At 39.0% G+C, this 23,119-nt stretch overlaps 3 protein-coding genes across 3 annotated transcripts in view; 2 read left to right on the forward strand and 1 right to left on the reverse strand.

The window, feature by feature from the left end:
- The first annotated feature begins 13 nt into the window (after window positions 1-13).
- mrps24 (mitochondrial ribosomal protein S24) lies at window positions 14-4,084 on the forward strand. The gene is made up of 4 exons (XM_047373270.1): window positions 14-261; window positions 1,831-1,908; window positions 2,164-2,275; window positions 3,427-4,084. The coding sequence occupies exons 1-4, from the start codon at window positions 220-222 to the stop codon at window positions 3,708-3,710; spliced, it is 516 nt and encodes a 171-aa protein (XP_047229226.1). The 5' UTR covers window positions 14-219; the 3' UTR covers window positions 3,711-4,084.
- Window positions 4,085-5,970: 1,886 nt separating this feature from the next.
- On the reverse strand, window positions 5,971-22,391 carry gnsb (glucosamine (N-acetyl)-6-sulfatase (Sanfilippo disease IIID), b). Its single transcript, XM_047373266.1, has 13 exons — window positions 22,051-22,391; window positions 20,532-20,591; window positions 18,949-19,152; window positions 17,446-17,511; window positions 17,269-17,367; window positions 12,499-12,666; window positions 12,325-12,407; window positions 11,048-11,166; window positions 8,942-9,045; window positions 8,741-8,842; window positions 8,552-8,659; window positions 7,792-7,902; window positions 5,971-7,699 (listed from the first exon to the last, which is right to left on the reverse strand). Exons 1-13 carry the CDS (start codon window positions 22,246-22,248, stop codon window positions 7,550-7,552), a joined length of 1,572 nt encoding a protein of 523 aa, XP_047229222.1. The 5' UTR covers window positions 22,249-22,391; the 3' UTR covers window positions 5,971-7,549.
- The window catches only part of polm (polymerase (DNA directed), mu), a 51,936-nt gene continuing 41,530 nt past the window's right edge, over window positions 12,714-23,119 (forward strand). The window contains exon 1 of the mRNA XM_047373268.1: window positions 12,714-14,912. The gene's annotated coding sequence lies outside the window, so the exon portion shown is untranslated. The remainder of the gene's footprint in view (window positions 14,913-23,119) is intronic.

Below are 23,119 nucleotides of genomic sequence, written 5' to 3' on the forward strand. Positions count from 1 at the left end.
ACATGTTCTCTTCAGTCCGATGGAAACACAAAATCACTTGTTAGTTCCAGCTCCAGGTTGGCGCTACAGCTGGAGGAATGTACACTTATTAAATTTTTCACGAGCTCTAAATCGCAGCGAGTACAAACGGTTTCGCTGTAGCTTTTTAACTGTTCCCGGGTCAAATAATTTATTGCGATTTATTTGTAGGTTCTTTTTACATTTTAACGTTGCGGAAACATGGCGGCGTCCTTGAGCAGCTCGGGGAGCGCGAGGCTGATGGTAAGGAAATGAAAATAAAGTAAAATGTTTGGAATATTTAAAAGTAATATCTGTTGTTAATTACCTTTTAGTCTGTTTAATGTGCGCCCATCGAATCTCAGTGTTACCACAGACCAAGTGTAATTATGTCTACTTAGTTGTTTAATAACCTCATTACTAAAAATTTCTTTAGATTTCGAATACATTTTTTCCTTAGTTGATTTAGCCGCATCCTCTGTTTTTAACCAATAAAATTAAAATTAAAATTAGAAAAAGAAATGTGTATGTTTGTGTAAAGTAATTATTACTAAAAATAGTCACTGTAAAATCGCTAATCACATTCATTATTCAGAACAGTTCAATTACATTTGTTTTTGCACTTAGTGAAAAAATAAAAAATAAATAATTTCAGCTTTGCGCCTAAAAACCTAAAACAACTTTTATTTATACTGCTCATTTATTATTACTGGCTGAAAATTAGCCAGTAGGGCTAAATCTAACTTTTCTAAATGACTGGGTGATGTGTACTGTGCATGTGGATTGTTGTCCACGTTAAATACATAATTATAAAAAGTTCTGCAGATGTTTTGCCTCTTTAATTGTCTGGGTTGATGCTGTTTGAGTTAAGCTTTTGTTCCGCCAAGGTTTTATCCCAGGGTGTTAAATTTGTTATATGGGTGTGGATGTTTTGTTAAGACTCAATAAAATACACTACCGGTCACAAGTTACAGTTACAAGTTGGATACAATTTCTCACTTAATGGGTCTCCTTATTTTCATGACTATTTACAATATAGATTCTCACCAAAGGCAGCAAACCTGTGAATAAACACATGGAATTATGTAGTAAACAAAAAGTGTGAAATAACTCTGAACATTTTTATATTTTAGATTCTTCCAAATAGCCGCCCTTTGCTTTGATGACTGTTTTGCTTTCTTGGTGTTCTCTCCATGATCTTCTTGAGGCGGTTCCCCTGAAATAGTTTTCCAAAGTGTCTTGAAGGAACTTCTTAGAGGTTAATTGAGAGACGACCAAAGGTTAATATTTCAGTCATCACAGCAAAGGGCTGCTACTTTAAGGAATCGAAAATATAAAACATATTTGAAGTTCTTTTACAACTTTTTTTTTGCTACATAATTCCACATGTGTTCATTCACAGTTTTGATGCCTTCAGTGAGAATCTATGTACAATGTAAATAGACATAAACATAAAGAAAACCATGAAATGAGAAAAACGTTCTAAAACCTTGGACCGGTAGTGTATCTTTAGGCTGAACATTGCAGAGCCACCTTTGGCACATGTTGGCAGCACTCATATTTACAGCTGTTTAGCTTCTTTAGAGACCTAGGTCCTTGTCCTTTAACCTAAATGTGATCCAGACTGCATGGAGGACATATTAGTCTCACTGATAATATTTTACTAAGACGTTGGATGTTTGGCTTTGTTTTTCAATTATGGTGTATGAGCGTCTGAAGTTCCTTCTGTTTTGACTTAGTACAGACTGGTTCCACTTCCTTAGTTAGGATCATAACACTCTTTCTGTACTCATCTTGAACCTTGGCTGGGTTCCTATGATCTTTTTTTTTCAGACTGCTTTGGCCCGATCTAATGTGCTGTATAACTCCTTTGAAAGCAGAAGCCTCCATGTAACTGCAGTGTGCTGCAAGGTAAACACTGTCATCCATGTATCCTGTTGGTTTAGGTTTCTTTCCCCTGTCGAAACATATTATAGCCCTATTTTTTATTTTTATTTTTTTATACTTTACACAATTTTCTGGGGTCATAATGAAATGCCAGGTACATGCTTTTGTCAAACGCCAGCAAAGTTAGGTTACCTGGAATTCATTTGGTTGTGAGAGAGTTGTGCCAACACATTTTCAAACATTTGCTGTTTTACTGTCTCACTCTCTTGTTCTTTGCAGAACCAGGCTGCTCGGATCCGAATCGGCAAAGGCGACAAACCACTGACCTACGAGCAAGCACATCATCCTCATCAAATTGCCCACCGCAAAGGATGGCTGTCTCAACACACCAGTGAGCATGGCTAAAGAAAGGCCCAACGCTGATTTATAGCATACATCCACATACTAAAACTACAGAAGTACAAACTGAAAATAGGTCCGCCATGTGTTTCTGCCCACATTATACTCCTGAAATGGCACCAGGACAATTCACCTCTTAGCCAATTCACAGCCCAGTTTCTGTCCATTAGGTCCTTCCTACTTCCAATTGGTTCTCAAGTGCTAAAGTAATCATGTATCAGTTTATTCTCTTGGTAGTTAGGTGTTTTCAGGGTTTATTGAGATAAAAAGCCATAAAATGAGCAAATCTAATGTCTATAATTTAATTTAATAGTATATTATTTTCTAGAGATTTTACCCTACATCTTTCTTTTTCATTTATTTTGCTTCTGGTCCTGTTAGGTCCAGTGACTTTTATGAAATATGACAGAATAGCACCAGATCCAACCAAAATAGCTCTAAGTGACCTCCTGCAGACCCTGATTTCCTTACAGTAGACTGAGTGAATTACTTTCAGTTGGTGGCTGTCTAAGTAGGAAAGAAACGTCCCATGGAAAAGGTTTCCATTTTATTCCCAAAAAATGTCACAATCAAAATGACCGAAACTATAAATGCATAAAGTGGTGAAGGGATTAAATCCCCACCTCTTGAAACATGTTTACATTTCAGAATTGTGTTGTTCTTTTATGTAATTCCCATACTCTGCCCTCTACAGGCAGCTAGCGGTAACTTCACAAGTTCTGAGATGTGAAATATGTTTCCAGATGAAAGGATCTATAAAAAAAGTTAAAACAGGTTGGAATGCTTCTATTTTAGGTAGTTCTATACCACATAAACCTTAACTAAGTCTGTGTGAGGTGTCAATAAACAACATTTTTTGGAAAAAAAATATCACTTGTTCCTAAACAAAGATTTGCTGCCTTTTCTGATATTTGCTGCAACATTTAAAATATTTAAGTTTGTTGTAGCTAAAAATAGAATTTTAACAACAACATAAACTGTAATATCATGGCAATATAAACTACAAGGAAAACAAGGTCCTTGGAAAAACACATATCCTTCCATTCATACATGGCTCCTCATAATTTTTAGCCTAGTTAGTGCAACACATTTCATGCAGAGCTTCTATGTTTCAGTTTCACTCTCCCTGTCTCACTCTGACAGGTAACCTCAAAGGAGTGGAGGGGGCGGCCGAGAGAACTGTGGAGGATGTCTTTATCCGGAGGTTCATGTTCGGGACCTTCCACGGTTGCCTGGCCAATGAGGTCGTGATCAAGCGTCGTGGAAACATGCTCGTCGTGTGCGCTCTGATGCTACAGAAGCTGCCGCCTCAGAAGTTTTATTTTTTGATCGGATATTCCGAGTCCCTGCTGTCCCACTTCTATAAATGCCCAGTAAAGCTAGATATTCAGACTCTGCAGGATAAAGCTGTGTACAAGTATCTCTGACAGAACTACATTTCCTTTCTTTGTTTTATCTGTAGAAGGTTATTTTAAATAAGTTAAGACAGAGTAAAGGGAGTATTGAACATAAAAAAATGTTGTTGGAAACGCTGTTTGATTCCTTAAAATGTCTTTCATCTTTTAAATTTATGCCTGGAGCATAGAACCCACTATCATCGCATCTATGTTAGGTGAAAATTTCTAGACTGAGATAATATCAGATTCCATTTGGTAAAGTTTAAGCAAAGAGAAAGTTCACATTTGTGCATTAAAATGCTGTATAGATTTATGTGGAACAGATATGCGATGCTGTTATTGTTGTGAATGGAGGTAGAGTAGGAAGAGATGAACAAAGAAACTATAAAATTGTTGTTAAAGTACACCTTTAGACAAATGTGGTGCAATAATTATTAGGACCTTTTATGCATCACACCCAAAATATATTTATAGACAAAGGTTTTGGCAGAAACACACATTGTGTTTTGCAGATCTTTTGACTTTTGTTTTTGCTCTGACAATTTGCATTGCTTTTAGATTGTTGTGCAAAGTGACCAGATGCATATTCACAGTGAAATGCTTCGTTCGATAGAAACGTTGACTTCATAACAAGTTTGGTAATTTGGCTCAACTTCATGTGGATGTAGTCTTATCATCAGGAGAGGTGAAGCAGTCAGAGAGTCTAGCTGAAATCTAGCTACTTTAACCAAGAGGAAAATATTTTAGTTTTTTTTTTTTCAGTCAAACTGAGTTTATTTTATTATCAATAGCACAAATATCTGTCCAAGTAAACATATTGAACTTTCCAAGTTTTTATTGGTTCTAAAATTGGATTCGACTTTTTTCAAAGTATATAAAAAACCTTTTATTTTCTTACATCCTTTTGTGTTGAGATGGTGTAACTTTCTTTCTACTTTTATTTTTATCACCAGAGCAAACATATAAATATATGCCATGAAGGCCACTGCAACAAAATTAAAAGTCCTTTCAAACAGATGCCAAGTTGACATGATTAACAACACTAAAATGTGGAAACATGCGAATAAATGCTTTAAATAAAAGCAGAAAACTGGTCTGGTTGCTAAAAACATGCTTAGATATATTTGATTGTCTCCTTTGCTTAGCAATGGTTACCTTCAGAGGAACTCATGCAGCTGTCCTCACCTTGCAGTAAACTGGTCTCACATAGAAAGAAACTGCTTCTAAGAACTTTAGCCTGAAGACGATAAAGCTTACAGACATCCAGAAGAGTCTAGCAAGATGGCTGGAATGGTGTTGCCACCGGTGCAGAGCATGCTCAACATTGACAGTAGGTAGAGGTGAGTGTTTTTACATCCACAAGGGAACCAAAGACAAATGGCCAAAAACCTTGTGACAAGAAGGACATAGAAGCTACTTCTCTTTATGAGAAACATCTTGGATAGAGAAAAATTCTGATTGGATCACAGCATTGATATTTTGAACCTGAAAATCTTATCAGCCCCACTGAGACTAATCACCATCAGTTGGGATTTGACCCAGAAGTTGGTATCTTTCAAGTTGGAGAGAATCAACACTGGAAATGTTCAGCCTTCACATGAATCTTATGTATTTGATAATGAAGGTATTTTAAATGTAATGTTTTAATCAATCTTTAATAAGAACATGTAAAATATCAGCAGCCAAATCTGAGCAACTGTCAGGATCCTGAGGAGTTGAGTTTTGATTTTCCTTTGTGTGTATTTTGACCATTTGTTTTCTGCTTACTTTGTTCTTTTGGTCTTGCTTCTGTTTATTTCCCTATTTTTATTTTATGTAGGCATTTTCCTTATTAATTTTTTTGTTTTATTCTAGGGTCCTGTTACATTCTGTTTTATTTCTGGTTAGACCTCTGATTATCATTCCACCCTTGATTTGTAGTTTCCTTGTATTTCTGTCCAGCTCATCTGTGTTAATTAGTTTCTCTCTTTCAGCTTTTCTGCCTTCCCTCTGCCACAGCTGCTCCACATCTCTGATTATTCCTCCTGGTCTGCTTGTCATTTCTCCTACCCTGCCTCTAAGTTTTGTAATGCTCTGCTGGATTCTTCTCTCCCCTTTGCTGGTTTGAAGGCTAAAAATACAAAACTGAACTTTACTAATAAATACTGTGCACTCATGTTATGTAAAACAAATTATTTCACCATATTCAAAATAATTCATACATGTATCAAATAGCAAAACAAAATTATTTAAACTGAAGACCTCAAAACTATCTAAATCCACAGTGAAAATAAAGAAAATAATCCCATGATTGTGGTAAAATGGTCTTTATTTTATATCAACAATCATCACAGTGCAAATCCATTCACATTTAAGGCATCCAGTCTGCAAAAACAAAAGGCACACAAGATTAAAGAATTTATTACTAGATAAAAATTCCCTTTCCAGTTATTTGTAGTCGGAGAAGAAATTCATGAACGTATGGGCACATTAAACACATTCACATTGAACTTTGGTAGAAAAAGTCAATTTTTCACATTTCAACGCAAAAGACAGGACCAAGCGTCTGCAGAGAATAAATGATAGACATAAAGGCCTGTATGAAAACGAGCTGATACTACACCTGGGTGGTGAACTTAACTCATCCCTGCTGAGTAAGTCCTCTGTTGCAAGTGTTTGTGTGCTATGCTATCGGCTGGTGGTTGCTTCATGCAAAATGTGGGATAAATCTTCTCATCAGATGCAAAAAGTTAAACAATTGCTAAAGCTTTAAGTCAGATTCAGTAAAAAGATGATTAGAGCAGAGACAGTACCAACAAGCCTTTGGTTGTGGATCACCATCAGAAGCAAATCTTTGAGATGTTCGTGTGGTTCTGTCTTCGGTGTAGTCAAAGGGCATTCAGAAAGTTTAATATTTATAGTGCAGTTTATGAAACAAAATGTCACAGCATGGTAAAAAAAAGCATGCTTTAAAAGACAAAAAGAAGGCTTTAAAAAGCGCAAGATTAAAAGGCACTGCTCAGAAAAGTGGCAGACATTTTGATTCGTCAAAAAAGTAAAAGTCCTAATTAAAGCCTTTCTGAGTGGCTGCATGTAAAGTCTACCAACCGTTTGTTGATTTCATTTATCATGTAGATTGTTCCCTCTGAGCACCATAACAATACTTTTTTTTTTTTTTTTACAAAGCTAGGCTAGCTGTTGCTAAGCTAATGGTCTGTTCCATTTGCCTTGAAGGTCAGATCTCTGATGTGGGAAAGACATCAAGCCAAACCTAACCAGTGTTACAGCTGCAAGGCCGAAAATCCAGAAGAAACAGCCTGTTGTTTTGCTGAGTGCCCTGGCTAAGCACTATGCTAAATGTAATATGCTAAACGCAATGCATTTATTTGCATTTTATGCAGTCAGATGTTTTAGAGTTGTGTTCACAAATAGAAATTGCACAATTTGTGTCACTGGTTTATTTTGTCATAATCTGACATGTAAATAAACCATTTAATACTGCAACCTCTTTGCGTTTTGATGCATGGCAGCCATATTAGATGTTCGTATCAGGTTTTCTTATGAATCTCCAGCTTTTCAAGAAGTAATACCGACTTCATGGGCTTTTATGGTGAGTTCTCCTGCTCAGATTTTTAGATTCTGATTTTCAAGTACTAACAGAATGCACCATACCCATTAACTGGCACTCTGTGTGAGCACAAATCTAAAAAAAGGCATTTTCTCCTCTAAACACTGAGCATCAAACTGGTGCAGTATATAGAATTCAACCAGGACTTCTCTCTTTTTTTCTCCCAGTGAAAACCAATCAAAATGTCTGTCTGCTTGTCTGAAAGTATCAAAGAGCATGGCCCTTCCCCCTGAGGATGGTAGGACCCTTGTTCTCCTCCACTTTACTTAATGTCACGACAGCTGTCCCCCACACACGACTGCAGTTTTATGAGCCGCTGGTTCATGGCCTGCAGGATTGTCGGATCCACTTTCTTCACAATGTTCTCAAGCTGGTGTGGGTCTGACGTCAGGTTGTACACTTCTACAAAAGACTGTGGACACAGACAAGGCTTCACTATTTCTTCTTCCACAAAAACCTGTCCAACATTCAAATCCTCAGTGAAGCTGACGAAGTTGCCATTACCTCGCTGTCTGCAAACTCGCAGTACTGTAGGTTCTGTTTGCCATCAAGGGTCCTCACACAGGCGTATGTGTTGTTGAAGGCATCTTCACACACACAGTCTGGGAAACATTGCTGGAAAAAAAAACAAGTTAATTTTTGTTAAGTATGTGGTGGATGGAATTAAACCTTATGAGTCTACAGTGTCCTGAAGGAGTACTCGGACCCTTTGAACAATTTCATATTTTGTATTGAACGCCCTGGGATCTCTTGACAAACCAACACAAAGTAGTCAATAGTTCTGATGTGGAAGGATAATGAGCCATGATCTTGAAATTGAAAAAAAAACAAAAAACTTTTGGGCCCCCTTTACTCCAAAATATAATGAAATGTAACCAATTACACTTAGAAGTAATCCACCTGTGTGTAATTTAATCTCAGAATAAATGCATCTGTTCTTTGAAGGCCTCAGAGGGTTGTTAAGAGAACATTGGTGAACAAACGGCATCATGAAGTTCAAGGAACGCAGCAGACAGGTCAGGGAGAAAGTTGTGAAGGAGTTTAAAGCAGAGTTAGGTTCTAAAATAATATCCCAGCTTTAAATGTCTCACAGAGATCTGTTTAAGCTATCATCTGAACATGGAAAGAGGGTGAAAAAACTGCAAATCTTCTAAGACATGACAGTCAGCCTGAACTGACAGGTTGAACAATGACAGCATTAATCACAGAAACAGCCGAGAGGCTCATGGTAACTTTTAGTGGAGCTGCAGATATATATACTTACAGATACTCCTGGGCCAAGTTTAGGACAAGTAGGGTTTGTTGGATTTCCCTCTCCTGTGTATTCAACGAGGAAAAATGGTCGCGCTGTGCCATTCCGTAGCGATGGAGCCTGAACAGAGACTTTAGTCAGGTCTTAGGGAACAATTGGAGTGTAGGACAACATATAACTCAATGAAAAGCAGCAGCTGACCATCTGAGCAAGGAAAGACTGTCCATCCACATTGACAGTTGACAGGTTGACACCAGAAATGTCAAGAAAGGTTGAAGCAAGGTCGATATTCAGCACTGGAGCCTAGAAGGGTGAAAAACAAGCTGAAACTGAGAGCAATATTACCATATCTCAAAAGAAAATGCAAGCTACAAATGGACACTGATGGAAGATAGTTCGGACCTTTATGGTCTGGTTTGGTTTGATGCCAGGGCCACGCACCAGGAGCGGTATCCTGATGTCAAACTCATACAGCTGCCTTTTATCAATGGGCAGTGAGAACTGACCTGGGACAGAGAACACAGAGCTGGGTTTATATTTCAACAAAGGCGTTTTAATTTACAGTTCCCTACAAAGAGCGCAAAGAGAGCTTTAAACCTAACCATAAACCAAATATTCAAGTTAAACCTCCAACTAAAAAAGTATTTTGTTAAGATTGATCGACGGAAAATGCAGAGCATAAAGTGGGAAGTGAAAGGAAAATGATACATGGTTTCCAAGATACGCTACTAGTCAAATGTTTTAGACACCTTCTCGTTTAATGGGTTTCTTTATGTTTATGGTTTTTTCCATTGTATGTAGATTCTCACTGAAGGCATCAAAACAGTGAATGAACACAGATGGATTTTTGTTGCAAACAAAAATTGTAAAAGAACTTTAAATATGTTTTATTTTAGATTCCTTAAAGTAGCGCCCTTTGCTGTGATAACTGAAATATTAACCTTTGCCAGTCGCACAATGAACCTCTGGGAAGTTCTGTCAAGAATCTCTGGAAAACTATTTCAGGGGAACCACCTCATGAAGATCATGGAGAGAACGCCAAGAAATCAAAGCAGTAATCAGAGCAAAGGGAGGCTAACCGGAAGAATCTAAATAATAAAAATGTTCAGAGTTATTTAACACTTTTTGTTTACTACATAATTCCATATGTTTATTCACAGGTTTGTTGGCTGTGGTGAGAATCTATATTGTAAATAGTCCTGAAAACAAGGAGACCTATTAAGTGAGAAATGTTATCTAAAACCTTTGAACGGTAGTGTATTTTACAAATAAAAATCTGAAATGCATGTGGACATTTCTTTTCAGCATCACTGACTCAATACTTTGTGGAACCAATCTTGAGGTACACCTCTACCAGCTTTGCACATCTAAAGACTAAAATGTTTAATCATTCTTCGCAAAAAGCTCACGTGTAGTCAGGTTAGATGTAGAGCCTCTTTAGCTCTATCCATCTTCCCACCAAGTCTGATAAGCCTCCCTGTTCTGGCTGAAGAAGAGCATCCCCACATCATGATGCTGCCACCACTATGTTTCACAGTGGGGGTTGTATGTTTAGGGTGATAAGCAGTATTAGTTTACTACCACACACGGCATTTTGTATGTAGGCCAAGAAAGTAATCTCAAGTCACATATAACCAGATCATCTTCCATATGTTTGCCGTGTCCTTTTCAGCAAACTAAGACTTTCTTCTTGCCACTCTTTAATAAAGATCCTATCTGTGGAGTGGTGGTAGTAGTAGAAATATGTGTTCTTTTGATAGATTTTCTCATGTGAGGTGAAGATCTCTGCAGCCCCTCCAGAGTTACCTCTTTGGCTGATTCTCTGATTAATGCTCTCCTTGCCCAACCTGTCTGTTTAGGTGGACGACCATGTCTTGGAAGGTTTGGTGTTGTGTTGTTTGGTGTTTCCATGTTTTAGCTGTGAGATGTTCAAAGCTAAGGATATTCTTGATAGCCCAATTCTGCTTTAAACTCAACAACATCCTCTCTGACCGGTCTGCTGTGTTTATTGGTCTTTATGATGCCGTTTGTTCTCCAATGTTCTCCAATAAATATCAGACTAATAGAACAGCTGGATTTGACCAGCACAGAAGGACTCTGTTTACTAATCAGGTGACTTCTGAAGGGGACTGGGTTTTATGTAAGGGTTTTAGAGTAAAGGGGGCAAGGGATAAAAGCAAATCATGTTTTTTAGATTTTTTATTTGTGAACCATGCAACATTTTTCCCCTCCACCTCACAATTATGCCCTATAGTGTGATGATCCATCATTTAGTTCAAGGGGTATGAATACTTTAGTAAAACACAGTGTAAAGCTGCTAATTTATCACCATCAGGGACTGAACATTTTTAAAAGGATATGCAGTTTGTTTGAATTGCATGTGTAAATATATGAAAACTGCACAGACCTCCCAGCCATATGGGACCCAAACAGAGCTTGAAAAAATGCTAAACGGTTTCTAACTTGAAAGGAAGCTCCCTGCTTTAACAGGGGTTTACTGGAGCGGACCTGTGTGGTAGCCGTTGTCTGAGGTGTAGAAGATGTAGGTGTTGTTCAGCTCATTCATACTGTCCAGTTTCTTCACCAACTTCTCCAGCATGTCGTCCACAGACAGCAGCGTCTGCCACCTGCAGGGTAAAGCAGTTTAGTTCAGCCTCAACACAATGGAGTGCCATGGTTCATCAGGAGGTCAAATGAGGACACTTGTGAACAAAACACATGAGGGTAGTTTAAGCATTTACTCAATTTACTCTTAGATTTATAGCGAGACAGTCTGGGGGAAAAAAAACATCTCTGTGGCGGCTTGTTTTCCCAAATAGTGCCCTGTAGCACCAACCTAAAGGTAAACGTCTCAATAGTTTCTGTCCAGGATGTTTGGGGTCTACAGAGATGTACATAGCTGCCCTTTTCCTGATCCTAGACCTGTACAAGTCCTGGATTTCACCGTTTATCTCCCCAGTCTTGAGTGGGTTATGCACCAGGTGGTTCTGACCGCACCAGTGGATCAGCCAATCCATCTCCTGTCTGTATGGAGACTCACCACTGTCCTGGGTCAGACCAATGACAGTGGTGTCTTCTGCAAACTTCAGGAGTTTCACAGACGGGTCCTCTGAGATGCAGTAATTTATGTAAAGATAGAAGAGATGTGTGGACAGAGCCCCCCTCTTGGGTGGTTACTCTGGACAACCCATCTTCACTCGTCTAGAGTCCAGTTTCAGCGTGCTTTAGCCGATTTCATCTGACACTTTGCATTGGTGATGTAAGGCTTGGCTGCAGCTGCTTAATCATAGAAACCCAATCCATGAAGCTTCTACACAATGCTCTTTAAGCTAATCTGGATGTCTGTATTTAATGACAGCAGAACATTGGTGACCTCTGCACACTATGCAATCCAGCATTGGCTGAACCCACTCTGTGATCGTTGCCAATCGATTGCACTTTGTTATAATACCACCAACATCTGATTGTGAAATATTTCATAGCAAGGATATAGCTAGACGTATAATTTACTGCGCTCCAATGAGTGACCCATTCTTTCATAAATGTTTGCAGGAGCAGTGTGCAGGCCTATCTCCAAGTCCAATCTTTCAAGGTCCAGGACGTTCTACAAATCTTTTTATAACTGTATGTATTCTACCAGTTATTTTCAAATTTAATTACAGACAATATGTAATGAATGAATTGTTTTACAGTGCAAGTTGTTCATCTGCATTAGTTTATACTGTTTGTTACGTTTTTTTTTTTACTCAACTGTATCCCATTAAATCAGGAAACCCTCTCTGTACCTTTTCCTGTATGCATTATCCAAGTAGGTAACGGAGCTATTTAGCATAGGGTTGACAGGCTGACGCAGCAGCCAGTGTTTGTCCTGAAAAAAGAACAACATAAACAGGCGTTCCTCAGAGATACAGATTAAAACCAGGTCCGATGTTAAATGTGTAAAACTGCCCAAACAGTACCTTCCCTGGTTTGTCAAAGCTGCCATCTCGGGGGGCTTGGACATTGTTGAACTCTTTTTGGTACTGAGGCGCTGCCGTCCATGGGGAGTGAGGAGCTGGAGGCGCCAACATGATGAAGAAGGGATGCTGAGGGCTTCTGTCATCCAGGAAGTGAAGCGAACGGTTCAGCTAGATTAAGGACAAGACCGAGAATTACCAAGGCACTGCTGCTGAGCATACAGTCCAACCAGAAGGTACAGATTTTTAACACTCACTGTTAGACAATCAGAACCTTCAAGTTGGCAAAGTGGGAGTCAGTGAGGGTAGATAGTGGCATATTTTAGCAGTGTGGTTGAGCAGGATCATGGGATAAATGCACATCTGGATGATCCTTTAAAGCTGCAGGTAGATGCCAGTGTGGTTGGAGGAAAGTGCCACCGACAGACCTGTTTGCTAGTATTTAAGCTCAGCTTCTTCTAGCTCAGCTATGTGATCATGAAAGAACTTGTGGTTTGGATCAGCAAAATGTTGCAGTTTAAAACAGGATCAGGAAGTAGGACAGTAGTTGTCAACATTTGTTCTGCACTGTCCTTCGTGTTTTAGGTGTCTATATGTTGCCAAACAATAAATCTGCATTATCACCAATGATAATGCAGTCATTTAAATGTGGTGTACTGGAACAGGGACACATCTGAAACATGAGGGCCCTGAGGCCCTACCTGTTACAGTTTCCATTTCTATTGTTTAAAAGCAGCAGTTGGAAATTTAAAAAACAAAGTTTTACTAAGCTGAAAGAATAACATGACTCATCACACGTTTGCATTTCTCAAAAAAAAAAAAAAAAAGAGATACTTCTCCCAGGTGGAAGATCCTTGATGAGTGTTTTAATCTATATTCTACAGAAGCATGTTTACTCAAAACCTTCTAAATTCACCACTGGTCTTTTTCTTTATTGCTTTCATTACCAGTGAATATCTGGTAAGAAAAATTAAAATAATGTTTTCATTGACACAGACATTTTCCTATTAGTAACTGGAGTAGATAGAATTTTTGATCTTTCTGAATTATCCAGAAATAAAGCTGACTTGTAGATCATTGTCAAGGCCCGTGTACCTGAAAAAGCTGCCTCTGACTTTAGTGCGACAGATTCATCTGCATTCTCTCATTCTTCATATGTGTCCATCAAAATCAGACATGATTCTGAGCACAATAATCTATATGTTCTTTTTTTTTTTTAGCAGCAGCAGAAATTATTGTTGCATTTCTGTTTGAAAGAAAAGACAGGTCCATCTTTTAAACTGTAGTTGAAAAGGTTTGGTAATACTGTCACAACGTGGTATTTTAGCTCAATGTTACCATACACTGAGGATCTCATGCCAGCCCAATGCCTAATCCGATATAAAGTAAAACTGTTAAACAGAAGTTCAAGTAAACACTATTTTAATGTTTTTCATAATGCCTTATTTTTCTGTCAGTTACTCTGACCAGAAACACTTGTTCTGTTCCCAGTATGTGTTCCTAACAGGAGGATCTCTGGTGATGCACCACCTTTAAATTCCATAACGGGTCATCTGTATATAACTGTCCAATGAAACATGACTGAGGTTTAAAGGTTTGCATACAGTAAAAGTCTGCTTTAGGCTTGGCCCCTACCAGACTAGCAGTTCGCTTCAGGCGCCAGGATCAACCAATCTGGATTTATACTCAAAAGACGGGTAGAGTTGCCTTAGTTTCCTTAGAATTCAATTCAGTTTCAGTTATATAGCGGCAATTCACAACACATGTTGTCTCAAGGTACTTTACAAAGTCAATTCATTCGAATCATACAGGTTTCAAGTCGGGTACATACATTCCAGTTCATCGTTACTATCAAACAGTGCAGTCGGATCCAGTTTATTATTCAAAAACTCAGGTCTTTTGATGTCTGCAGGACCGTGCTGCTTGAGAGCTGGCTCTGTCCTGGTAGGGGAACTGCAGTCTTTGGCAGAAGTGTCTGTGCAGAAGATGCTGAGGAAACTGCTCCAAGTCCTTAACAACAAGTGACACCCCTGCATGCTACTTTGGTCTCCTACCGCAGCACCTTCTGTCATAGACTGAGACCACAGAGTTGTTCTACAGAACGCCACAGGAAGTTCTTCCTCCCCGTGGCTATCAATCTGTTATACTCCTCCTCTTTTTCAATAACAATAACAATTTATCCTGTATTACAATATACATTTTACGTTTCTGTCCGCACTTTGTCTGCTGTATATTTTACATACGCTATTTGTTCTCTGTTATTTTTATATTACTCTGTTATTTCAGACTATTATGTGATTTTACATAGCTTGATTCCTTGTGTATGTTCGGTTGTATTGAAACTCGCGCACAATTTCCTGCGGGATCAATGAAGTTATCTTATCTTATGATGATGCCAAGAGACTTATCTACCGCAGGTAAGATATTATCCGCTTATAATGTTTTAAAATAACCTTGATTCAAACATTCTGAACTATCCCGTTAAGAGAAAGGGCAATGTTGCCACAGATGCTTAATCATGCACCCTAGTGGACTAGATACTATGCGAGTTTTGTAACTTCATCCAAGTCTTAGCTGTTTAACTCTGTATCTTTGCTCCCTTCTTTACCAACCAGTCCTGCAGTTAAGATTTTCTTTCTATTCCTAATAGTTTTGTTTTGTTTGCACCATACAGCACTCGCACACCCCTTTCATAAGCACACAGATGCTACGTCATTGACTCACTGACACACACCATATGTGGTTTATTTTAATATCATTCTCTTGGTTAAATTTGACTCGTATTTTTGTTTCTGTTGAAACTGATGCATCTTCATTTGTAGAGTCGGACTGTATGGAAGCAAAGATCTGCCGCTTCTGTTAGAAATAATTTTCATGCAATTTTCTCGAGATAACGAGAAAATTATCTTGTTATCAGGAAATAGGGAAAGCTGTTTTCCTGTGATAACGGGATATGTGTCTGTTTGGATTTTGAGCTGAAAAAAATGATTGTGGTGCAACTAGTTACCTAATGTTTGCATATGCATAGAGCTTTGCCTGGCTGCGCATGCCAACATGCTATGATGGTGCATTTAAGTACAATTCGTTACGTGAATAATACACATTAATTTGACTAGAAAAAGTTTATCTGTGATCAGCAATCTTCTTCAAAGACTTGCTCACCAGCTCCTAAACATCACAAAAACAACCTGTAAGCAATTTTTGCCACCTATCAATCTGGGAAACCTTAAAGGCGATTTGAAGTCCATCATCCTACAGCCTGGAATACTGTTCATATCCCACTGAGATCAGTTAGCATGTTGGAGTGACTTGAAAAGAGAAGAAGAGAGGCACCAGAGGGTATGACGCCAGCGCCCATCTCCACTAGTCATTGAGCAATACTGGACAGGTTCCCACACTGGACTATAGAACCCATGCATTCACAGTGACAACATCCAAACTCCATGCAGATAACAACGGGCTAGGATTTAAAGGCAGGACCTTCTTGCAGCACTATATGTCATGCATTCTACAAATGTGACTTTCAATGAAGAGTGGCAAGATGAAAGCCATAAGAACTGCTGCAGTTTTCTACAAGCTGGTCAGAGTTGATGGCAAGATGAATGGAACTAAATACAGTGTGAGAATGGCCAAGTCAAAGTCCAAGCCTGAATCGAAGTAAACTCCTGTTTAAAGATATTCTCCACCCAATCTGACTGAACCTGAGCTATTTGGCAAAGAACAATGGGCCAAATGTTAGTCTCTAGATGTGCAAGGCTGGTAGAGACATTCCCCAAAAGGCTCACAGCTGTAACTGCAGCCGAAGGTGGTTCTACAAAGTACCGACTCAGGCGGCTGAAAACAACTTCACACCAATTTTCAGATTTATATTTGTAAAATGTGTATCATTTTCTTCCACTTCACAATTATACACTACTTCATGTTGGTCTATGACATAAAACCCCAATAAAATTCAATGAAGTAGGTTTTAATATAAACAGAACATCAAAAGGTTCAAGGGTGTGGAAGCATTTGTTACCCACTGTATACCTAAGTAAGGGGCAAACGTGAGGCTAACTGTCCAACAGCTGCAGCTCGGCTCCAAATGGGTCATTAAACAGGACCATGATCCCAAACATAGCAGCAAATCTGCAGGATGTCTGAGAAAGTAAAGAGTTAAGGTGCTGCCAAGGTTTAGTTAAAGTCAAGCCGAATAAAATGGAGACAGATTTGCAGGTACAAATGTTTCTTCATCAGATATTCTTGTACATATGAGGCGTCATTTAAAGAATTTTACGAGCTAGTAAAGACAGTTCCTGATACATAAACCCGAGCTCCCCACAAACAGGTACCTCATTCTGCTTTTTAAAAGCACAACGAGGCCCTCTGTAAAAAAGACTTTTTTTTTCTTTAACAGGAATGTCATTGCTTTTGTAAACTGACAATTAAAAGCTCAGCTTTCACAAATTCAGAGTAAAGCAGACAGCTGGCTAGGCTGGTTTAACCAATGATCCTATCACCTAATGAAGACAACATGTGGCAACAACAACAACTGTCATCACTATGTAAAGCAGCTTCGGAGTTCAACATGTTTAGGAAGGCACAGTAACTGACTACTGCAGCTTGTTTCTTCAGGAGATAATTAACCTTATACAGTACTAAACTTTTTATAGTTCTGTGTTAGCAGCTGATTTGTGCTGCTTTTATTTAAATGTGTGATTTCATGAAATGCTGCTGATCACAAGCCTCAGTGCAAGCAGAAGTCACGATGGTGAGGGTGTGATTATGACTCACGATGAGGTCTGTCAGGTAGTCCTTCTCATAGCTGTCACCGTGCTGTTCTGCTTTACCGTTCACGGACAGCGTGTAGTTGTAATACTGGGAGTTTCCCACCTGAATGTCACACAGCAGTGGTGAGAAGAACGCGATAATGAACTGAAGTAGAAATCAACATATTAACACAGTACTCACCAATGCATTCCACTGGTCCCAGCCAGGTGGAACATGGCCGACGTCTCCTGCATCTTTTCTGCCATACTGATAGAAATTAAACACACAGAGCAAGCTGGAGGTCAAAGTTGAACCTTGACCACATGCAATTATTGCATCAAAAACCTTCTTGCTCTAGTTGGTTGTTTCTCTTTGCAGAATAGAAAGGATTTATTTGCCAATTTTCACTGTGACAGAAGGTTTTAATAAGATTTTTTTTCAGTCTTCTGACTAAAATTGTTCTTTCAGTTACAATTAAATGAGCTGTGGTCATTTTCGTTTTAGTAGAGTAAAAGTTACTATATTTTAGTAGACATAATTTGAATTTATTTGAGTAACATACGAAGCTGCTGGTGAATGTTTAGGGCTTCTTAGAGGAAAGCATTTATTTGCACCCAGGGGAAATATTTATCCTAGGATGGGATGGATTTAGATTGGATTAACTTTAGATCAAGCCTCATTGGCTATTTTTCCAACTCATCCCACCTTTCAACACAAATAAAATAAGATCTCATTGATTTTTATCTTTCTCTAGTATTTTCGTAGCATTTTTATTCACAAAAAAAAAAATACCAGCCATTTTCATAAGTAGTTCTACTCATTTTGCATAAGTTTCTATTTAGTTTTCATTTAGAAAAAAAAAGGTTGCTGATGAAAACTTCACAAACACTTTATGTCAACAAAATTAAAAGAGGCTTGACAGCACTCATTGGACTGATTAGTACCAACAAACCAATAGAACAGTGGGAAAATAAAACAAAAACTCAGTGAAGATCGAAGGAGAAATGTGGATTTATAGGATTTCGGAAAGTCTTCTAGAGCCATTTCTAAACCACTGGGGATTCCAAGACCACCCATTCAAACAGCTGTAAAGAGGGGCAAGTTATTCAGATCTGTTACCACTTTGCCTAGGTCTTAAAGACCAGAACTCCTCCCCTCAAATAAAGGAAAATGAGTTGCGGATGTTTCGAAACAACCCCAAAATCATGTCTGTCTAACTGGAAACTCGGTTCTGAAAAAGTAAGATTGACCTGCTTCAAAATCGACACCTTCAAGCACCACTGAAAAGTGCCACACTGAACCAACATTCAACCATGGTGGTAGTAGCATCATGCTGAGGGTCTGTTTTCCGCCAGTACCGCCAGCTTATTACACTAACTTGATAGAATGATGAAGAATGAGAACTACCTCTAAACTGCTCAGTTTCATCTCAAATCAATGGCCATTAACCATTAAAAGCCTAAAATTAATTATATTCACATTCAACAATGAATGTGTATTAAGAAGTTAACATCTTGGATTTGCCTTCACAAAACCCAGACTATTCTTAAAAGTCAGCAATATCTGAAAACCAATCGAATTAAACAATAAATATAAATTTACAATATTCACCACAGACCTAGAGCAAATGTCAGTGAGCTTGTTAAGACCCTTTTGTTTTGTTACGTTTTGTGTTATTGGATAAAACGGGACAGGAATCCAGACCTGGTTCAGATACTTCCCAGCGAAGAACGTCTGGTATTTCTGTTTGCTGAGGTAGATGGGGAAAGCCTCGGCTTCAGGTCCTTGCTGCCACTTAACGCTGGAGCAGTTACCAGACAGGGAATTGTTCCTAACCTCATGGTTGTGGGGGTACTGACCAGTCAAAATGCTACTCCTGCTCGGGCAGCACAGCGGCGTGACGGTGAACTACAGAGGAGTAGGAACAAGAAGAGAAAGAACCTCAATGGTAATTAAGCCACAGTACAAATACAACAGTAATGATGGTTACAAATGATATCAACTCCTGAGTCAATAAGCAATACTAAGCAGAATTATTTGATGATTTATCTAATGCATTTAATTATGTAGCTCATAAACCTCTACAGAAAAGATTTGAATCTAGGGTTCAGTTAATTTGCCTTGAATTGGTTTAGAAATTATTTATCTGACAGAACTCTGTGTGTAAGGGTGTTCCACAAGAATGTATTTTAGGCTCCATTGTATTCTCTGTTTTTAATGGACAAACTGCAGCCAAAATAAATAACTATCCTAATGATGGTCATTTATAAAGGGTCTCCTCCTTAAAAAAAAAAGCATCCAGCCTTTCCTGTAGTTACCTCTGCTGAAAATGTTTCTGAAATCAATCAAAAAGAAATGTCTGAATTTCACAGTTTACCACAAGTCATCTACTGGACACAACAAACATAAGGAAGAATATGCTCTGTTCAAATGAGACAAACATAGAATCTTTGTTCTACATGCAAAATGCCAAGCGGGGCAGACAACTAACATTTGACTTTCACTTGTTTTGCATTGTTACTCTTGATGCCATTAGTATAAAATAGTTACTTGTATAAATACTTGCTAGATGAAAAACTAACCGTTGATGCTCACAGTGATCATTTAGTTTAATAGGCTAAGCACTTTGAAAATTGTTTTCCCTTTGGAGCCAGAAAAAAAAAAGTTACCTTTTTTCTCTTTGTTGGACTATGGTGACTTTATTTATATGCATTAATTTTCCTCTCTGTACATACTATGCTGCATCACAATTTGTAACAAACCCACCTCCACCCCAGTTGTCTCTATCAACCTTTCTGTGACCCCACCTGCCTGTCTGCGATAGAGCCCAGGGTTCTCAATTCTTTAGGTGTCCATCACCTCTGGAAATCCCTTTCTCCTTAAAGTCTGATGTTCTCTAAATCCTGCCAAAAACCCTGTTTGCATGCTTCTCTAGTTTTTTTGCTTCTTCTTTATTCAATACTGTACGTATTCGATACTGTTCAGTCAATCAATCATATTTCCAGACCTGCGGAACCAAAAACAAAAAAATGGCAAATACCAATGTTTTTGTCATTTTAGTTAAACTACTGTCTTGTAAAAGGAGCCATTCCACACGGACACTGTCCCTGGTTGAATTCCTAGTTAAAAAACGTCACCTTTCACAAGCTTATCGTTTGAAAATAAACAGAAGTGAACACATCCGTGACACGCTGTAGCTAAAATAAAAATGTTTTTCCTGTGAAAAGGAGAAACAGAAGGAAGCCTGAAATACCCTGCACTTTCTGCTGCACGGTAAAAATACTTACAGCGTTCACAAACGTTGCCCCTGCTTCTCCTATTAGTTCTTTCGTTTTCTTCATAGGCGTCTGCAGAAATGAAAACAAGAAGAGTCAGGCAGGCCAAGTTTTTCATGTCTCAGCATGTAAACCAACTAAAGCAGGATGTAGAAGTCAATCAGCCAGATGTTGGTATGACTGGTGATTGGCAGGTCAAATACTTAATAAATGAATTCAAATTTTTTTTTTATTACTAAATGACTAAAAACTATAGATTTTTGGGTGGGTCTATAAACACATCAGCATACAGGACAGCAGCCATAGGCTGGTCTACCAAAGTTTGAAAAAGTTAGTTTCAAAACAGCTTTTGTTTTCCATCATACTGTTCCTACAATTTAAAGCACTTTAAATTAGATCAACCAGAAAGGGCCTGAGTGACCAGAGTTTTCCACAGCTGTAAGGAAGGAGAAGACTGCAGGCTAGCTACTGAAATGGTCTGAATATTTAACTATCTGACATCAGCTCGCTATGCCACCAGTGTTACTCTATAAACAGATCACTCAGAAGAGAAAATATCAATTAAACACGTGAAAATACATTTGCCACCTCTTTATTCTATAATTTTGCTAAAGTATATTGAACAATAGATCAGGTTTACAGCAGTGGGAATAAATGCTGCTTGTCTGTTTTAAATGAAAGCAATAAGATCATGTTCTAGGTCATTTTTAAAACTTTGTGTAAATACCATGATACCTTGACATTTGTACTGATGGTTATGCTACCATGATAATCTAGTACCGGTTCATGCCTAACCAACAGCATGGACTCTGATGCACTTTTGGAGTTGAGTAAAAATCCCAAAGAGATTAAGGACGTATGCTTTGAAGGTTGTGGGAATAATCTTGTAATAGGTTTCTATAGGATTCAAAATGCCACTATCAAAAACCTGGCAGCACATTTTTTCTTTAAAGTTTTATCTTCATGGAACAAAAAAAAAAAAAAAAAAACAGAATCAGCGTGTCAGATGTTAAAGAAACCTAGAGATCGGTATTGGCCGAGAGAAGCCTGATTGATGCATTGCCAAAATGAACAGTGAGTAAAATGTGTGAAAGTGGGTTAATGACAATATTAGCCATAGTCTCCAACTTACTAATAATCAGTTAAAGGTTTGAGGCATTTCTGTCCTATTTGCTGTTTCTGACGTACCTTCATCAACATCTGTTCTCTTCTGAGTGGATAAATTACCTTCCCTGTATCAGTGATCTCAGTGAAAGTGATTAAAAATCAAAGGAACCTAGTAATGTCTAAAAACAAAATAAAAAAAATCACATTATCTCTACCTCTGCTTGTACTATATCGATGAGAGCAGAGGTAGAGTTAATGTTATTAGTGGACTTAAGACTCAGAGTATAAAGACACTACACTATAAAATATTTGTTTGAATCAGTGTTCGAACAAAGTTATGGTGATGTTGTCACCCTTTAGTCACGAGACTCTCTGGGATCAATGCAGTCGATAAAGCATGTGTTTTCCGGGAGCACCCACTCACCATGCCCCCCAGCTCCACGTCCTGGTCGTCCACCAGCACGAGAATGATGTTGCTCTGTTTCACGCTCTCCGCACACCTGACGCAGCAGGTGAGCAGCGCAGTCAGCAACGCGAGGGCTGCGGGGCGTCCTCTCCGCCGGTGTCCCGACGTCCCTCCGCTTCTACCTCCGCTCATGCCTTTCGGATCTGGATCCGCCATGGGAGCCTCCGCGGTGCAGCTCCGGGCCTGCAGCTCTCAGACACGCCGCTGTTCAAGGCCCGTTTGGATTCCTGCTCCGGGAGAAAGGACGAGCAGCATGCGGCTGCCTGAAATCCGGTAGCTAGGCTTTAAACTTTGAGGAAGTGGAGTCAAGAGTCAGCTGTCATATGACCGAGACTCAGTGGGAGGAGACGGAGAACACCATGCACACCATCTGCAGACCAACTTCACACCTCAGACTGAGATGAACAGTTTTTGTTGCATTATATAAAACTTGTATTTATTATAACATATCAAGTTTTATAAGTCTCCCGCTACGTTTAGAGTAGGGGAGATTGGTGTTGGTTGTCACACTCATCATATCTGCCCTTAAAATACATTTTGGACCTTCAAAAATTAGGTCAAAGGTCACTGGTCACAATATTTGGTAGGAAAGACATCCAGCATTGTGGTGAGAGGACCTGTCATTTTTGGGTGAGAAATAGTAATTTTACAGATATACAGAAACCAGTGGCAGATGCAGGTCTTTCAAGGAGGGGAAGCTCAATTTCAAGATCGCTGATTCGCTCATTTCGCTGTCAATCAAAAAGGGGCTCAGCCCCGGACAGATCATCCAATCATCATGCAGAAGCTGAGCGTCCGGACCAGCCGAGGCCCGCCCACTGCCCCATAGACCCCCAGAGACGCTGAGCGTCCGATGGGCGGGACAAAGCCCAGCATTGAACTCACTGTTTAAAGCTGTGAAGCTGCGGGAATGAGTGAGAGGAAAGCCGCGTCGTTACCAGAGATAAGAAGCTGATTCTGAACAAATGTTGAGCGCGTTGTAGCGCATACAGGTCCTTCTCAAAATATTAGCATATTGTGATAAAGT

The sequence above is a fragment of the Girardinichthys multiradiatus genome, chromosome 8 (genome assembly GCF_021462225.1).
Source record: "Girardinichthys multiradiatus isolate DD_20200921_A chromosome 8, DD_fGirMul_XY1, whole genome shotgun sequence".
In the NCBI taxonomy this organism is placed as follows: Eukaryota; Metazoa; Chordata; class Actinopteri; order Cyprinodontiformes; family Goodeidae; genus Girardinichthys; species Girardinichthys multiradiatus.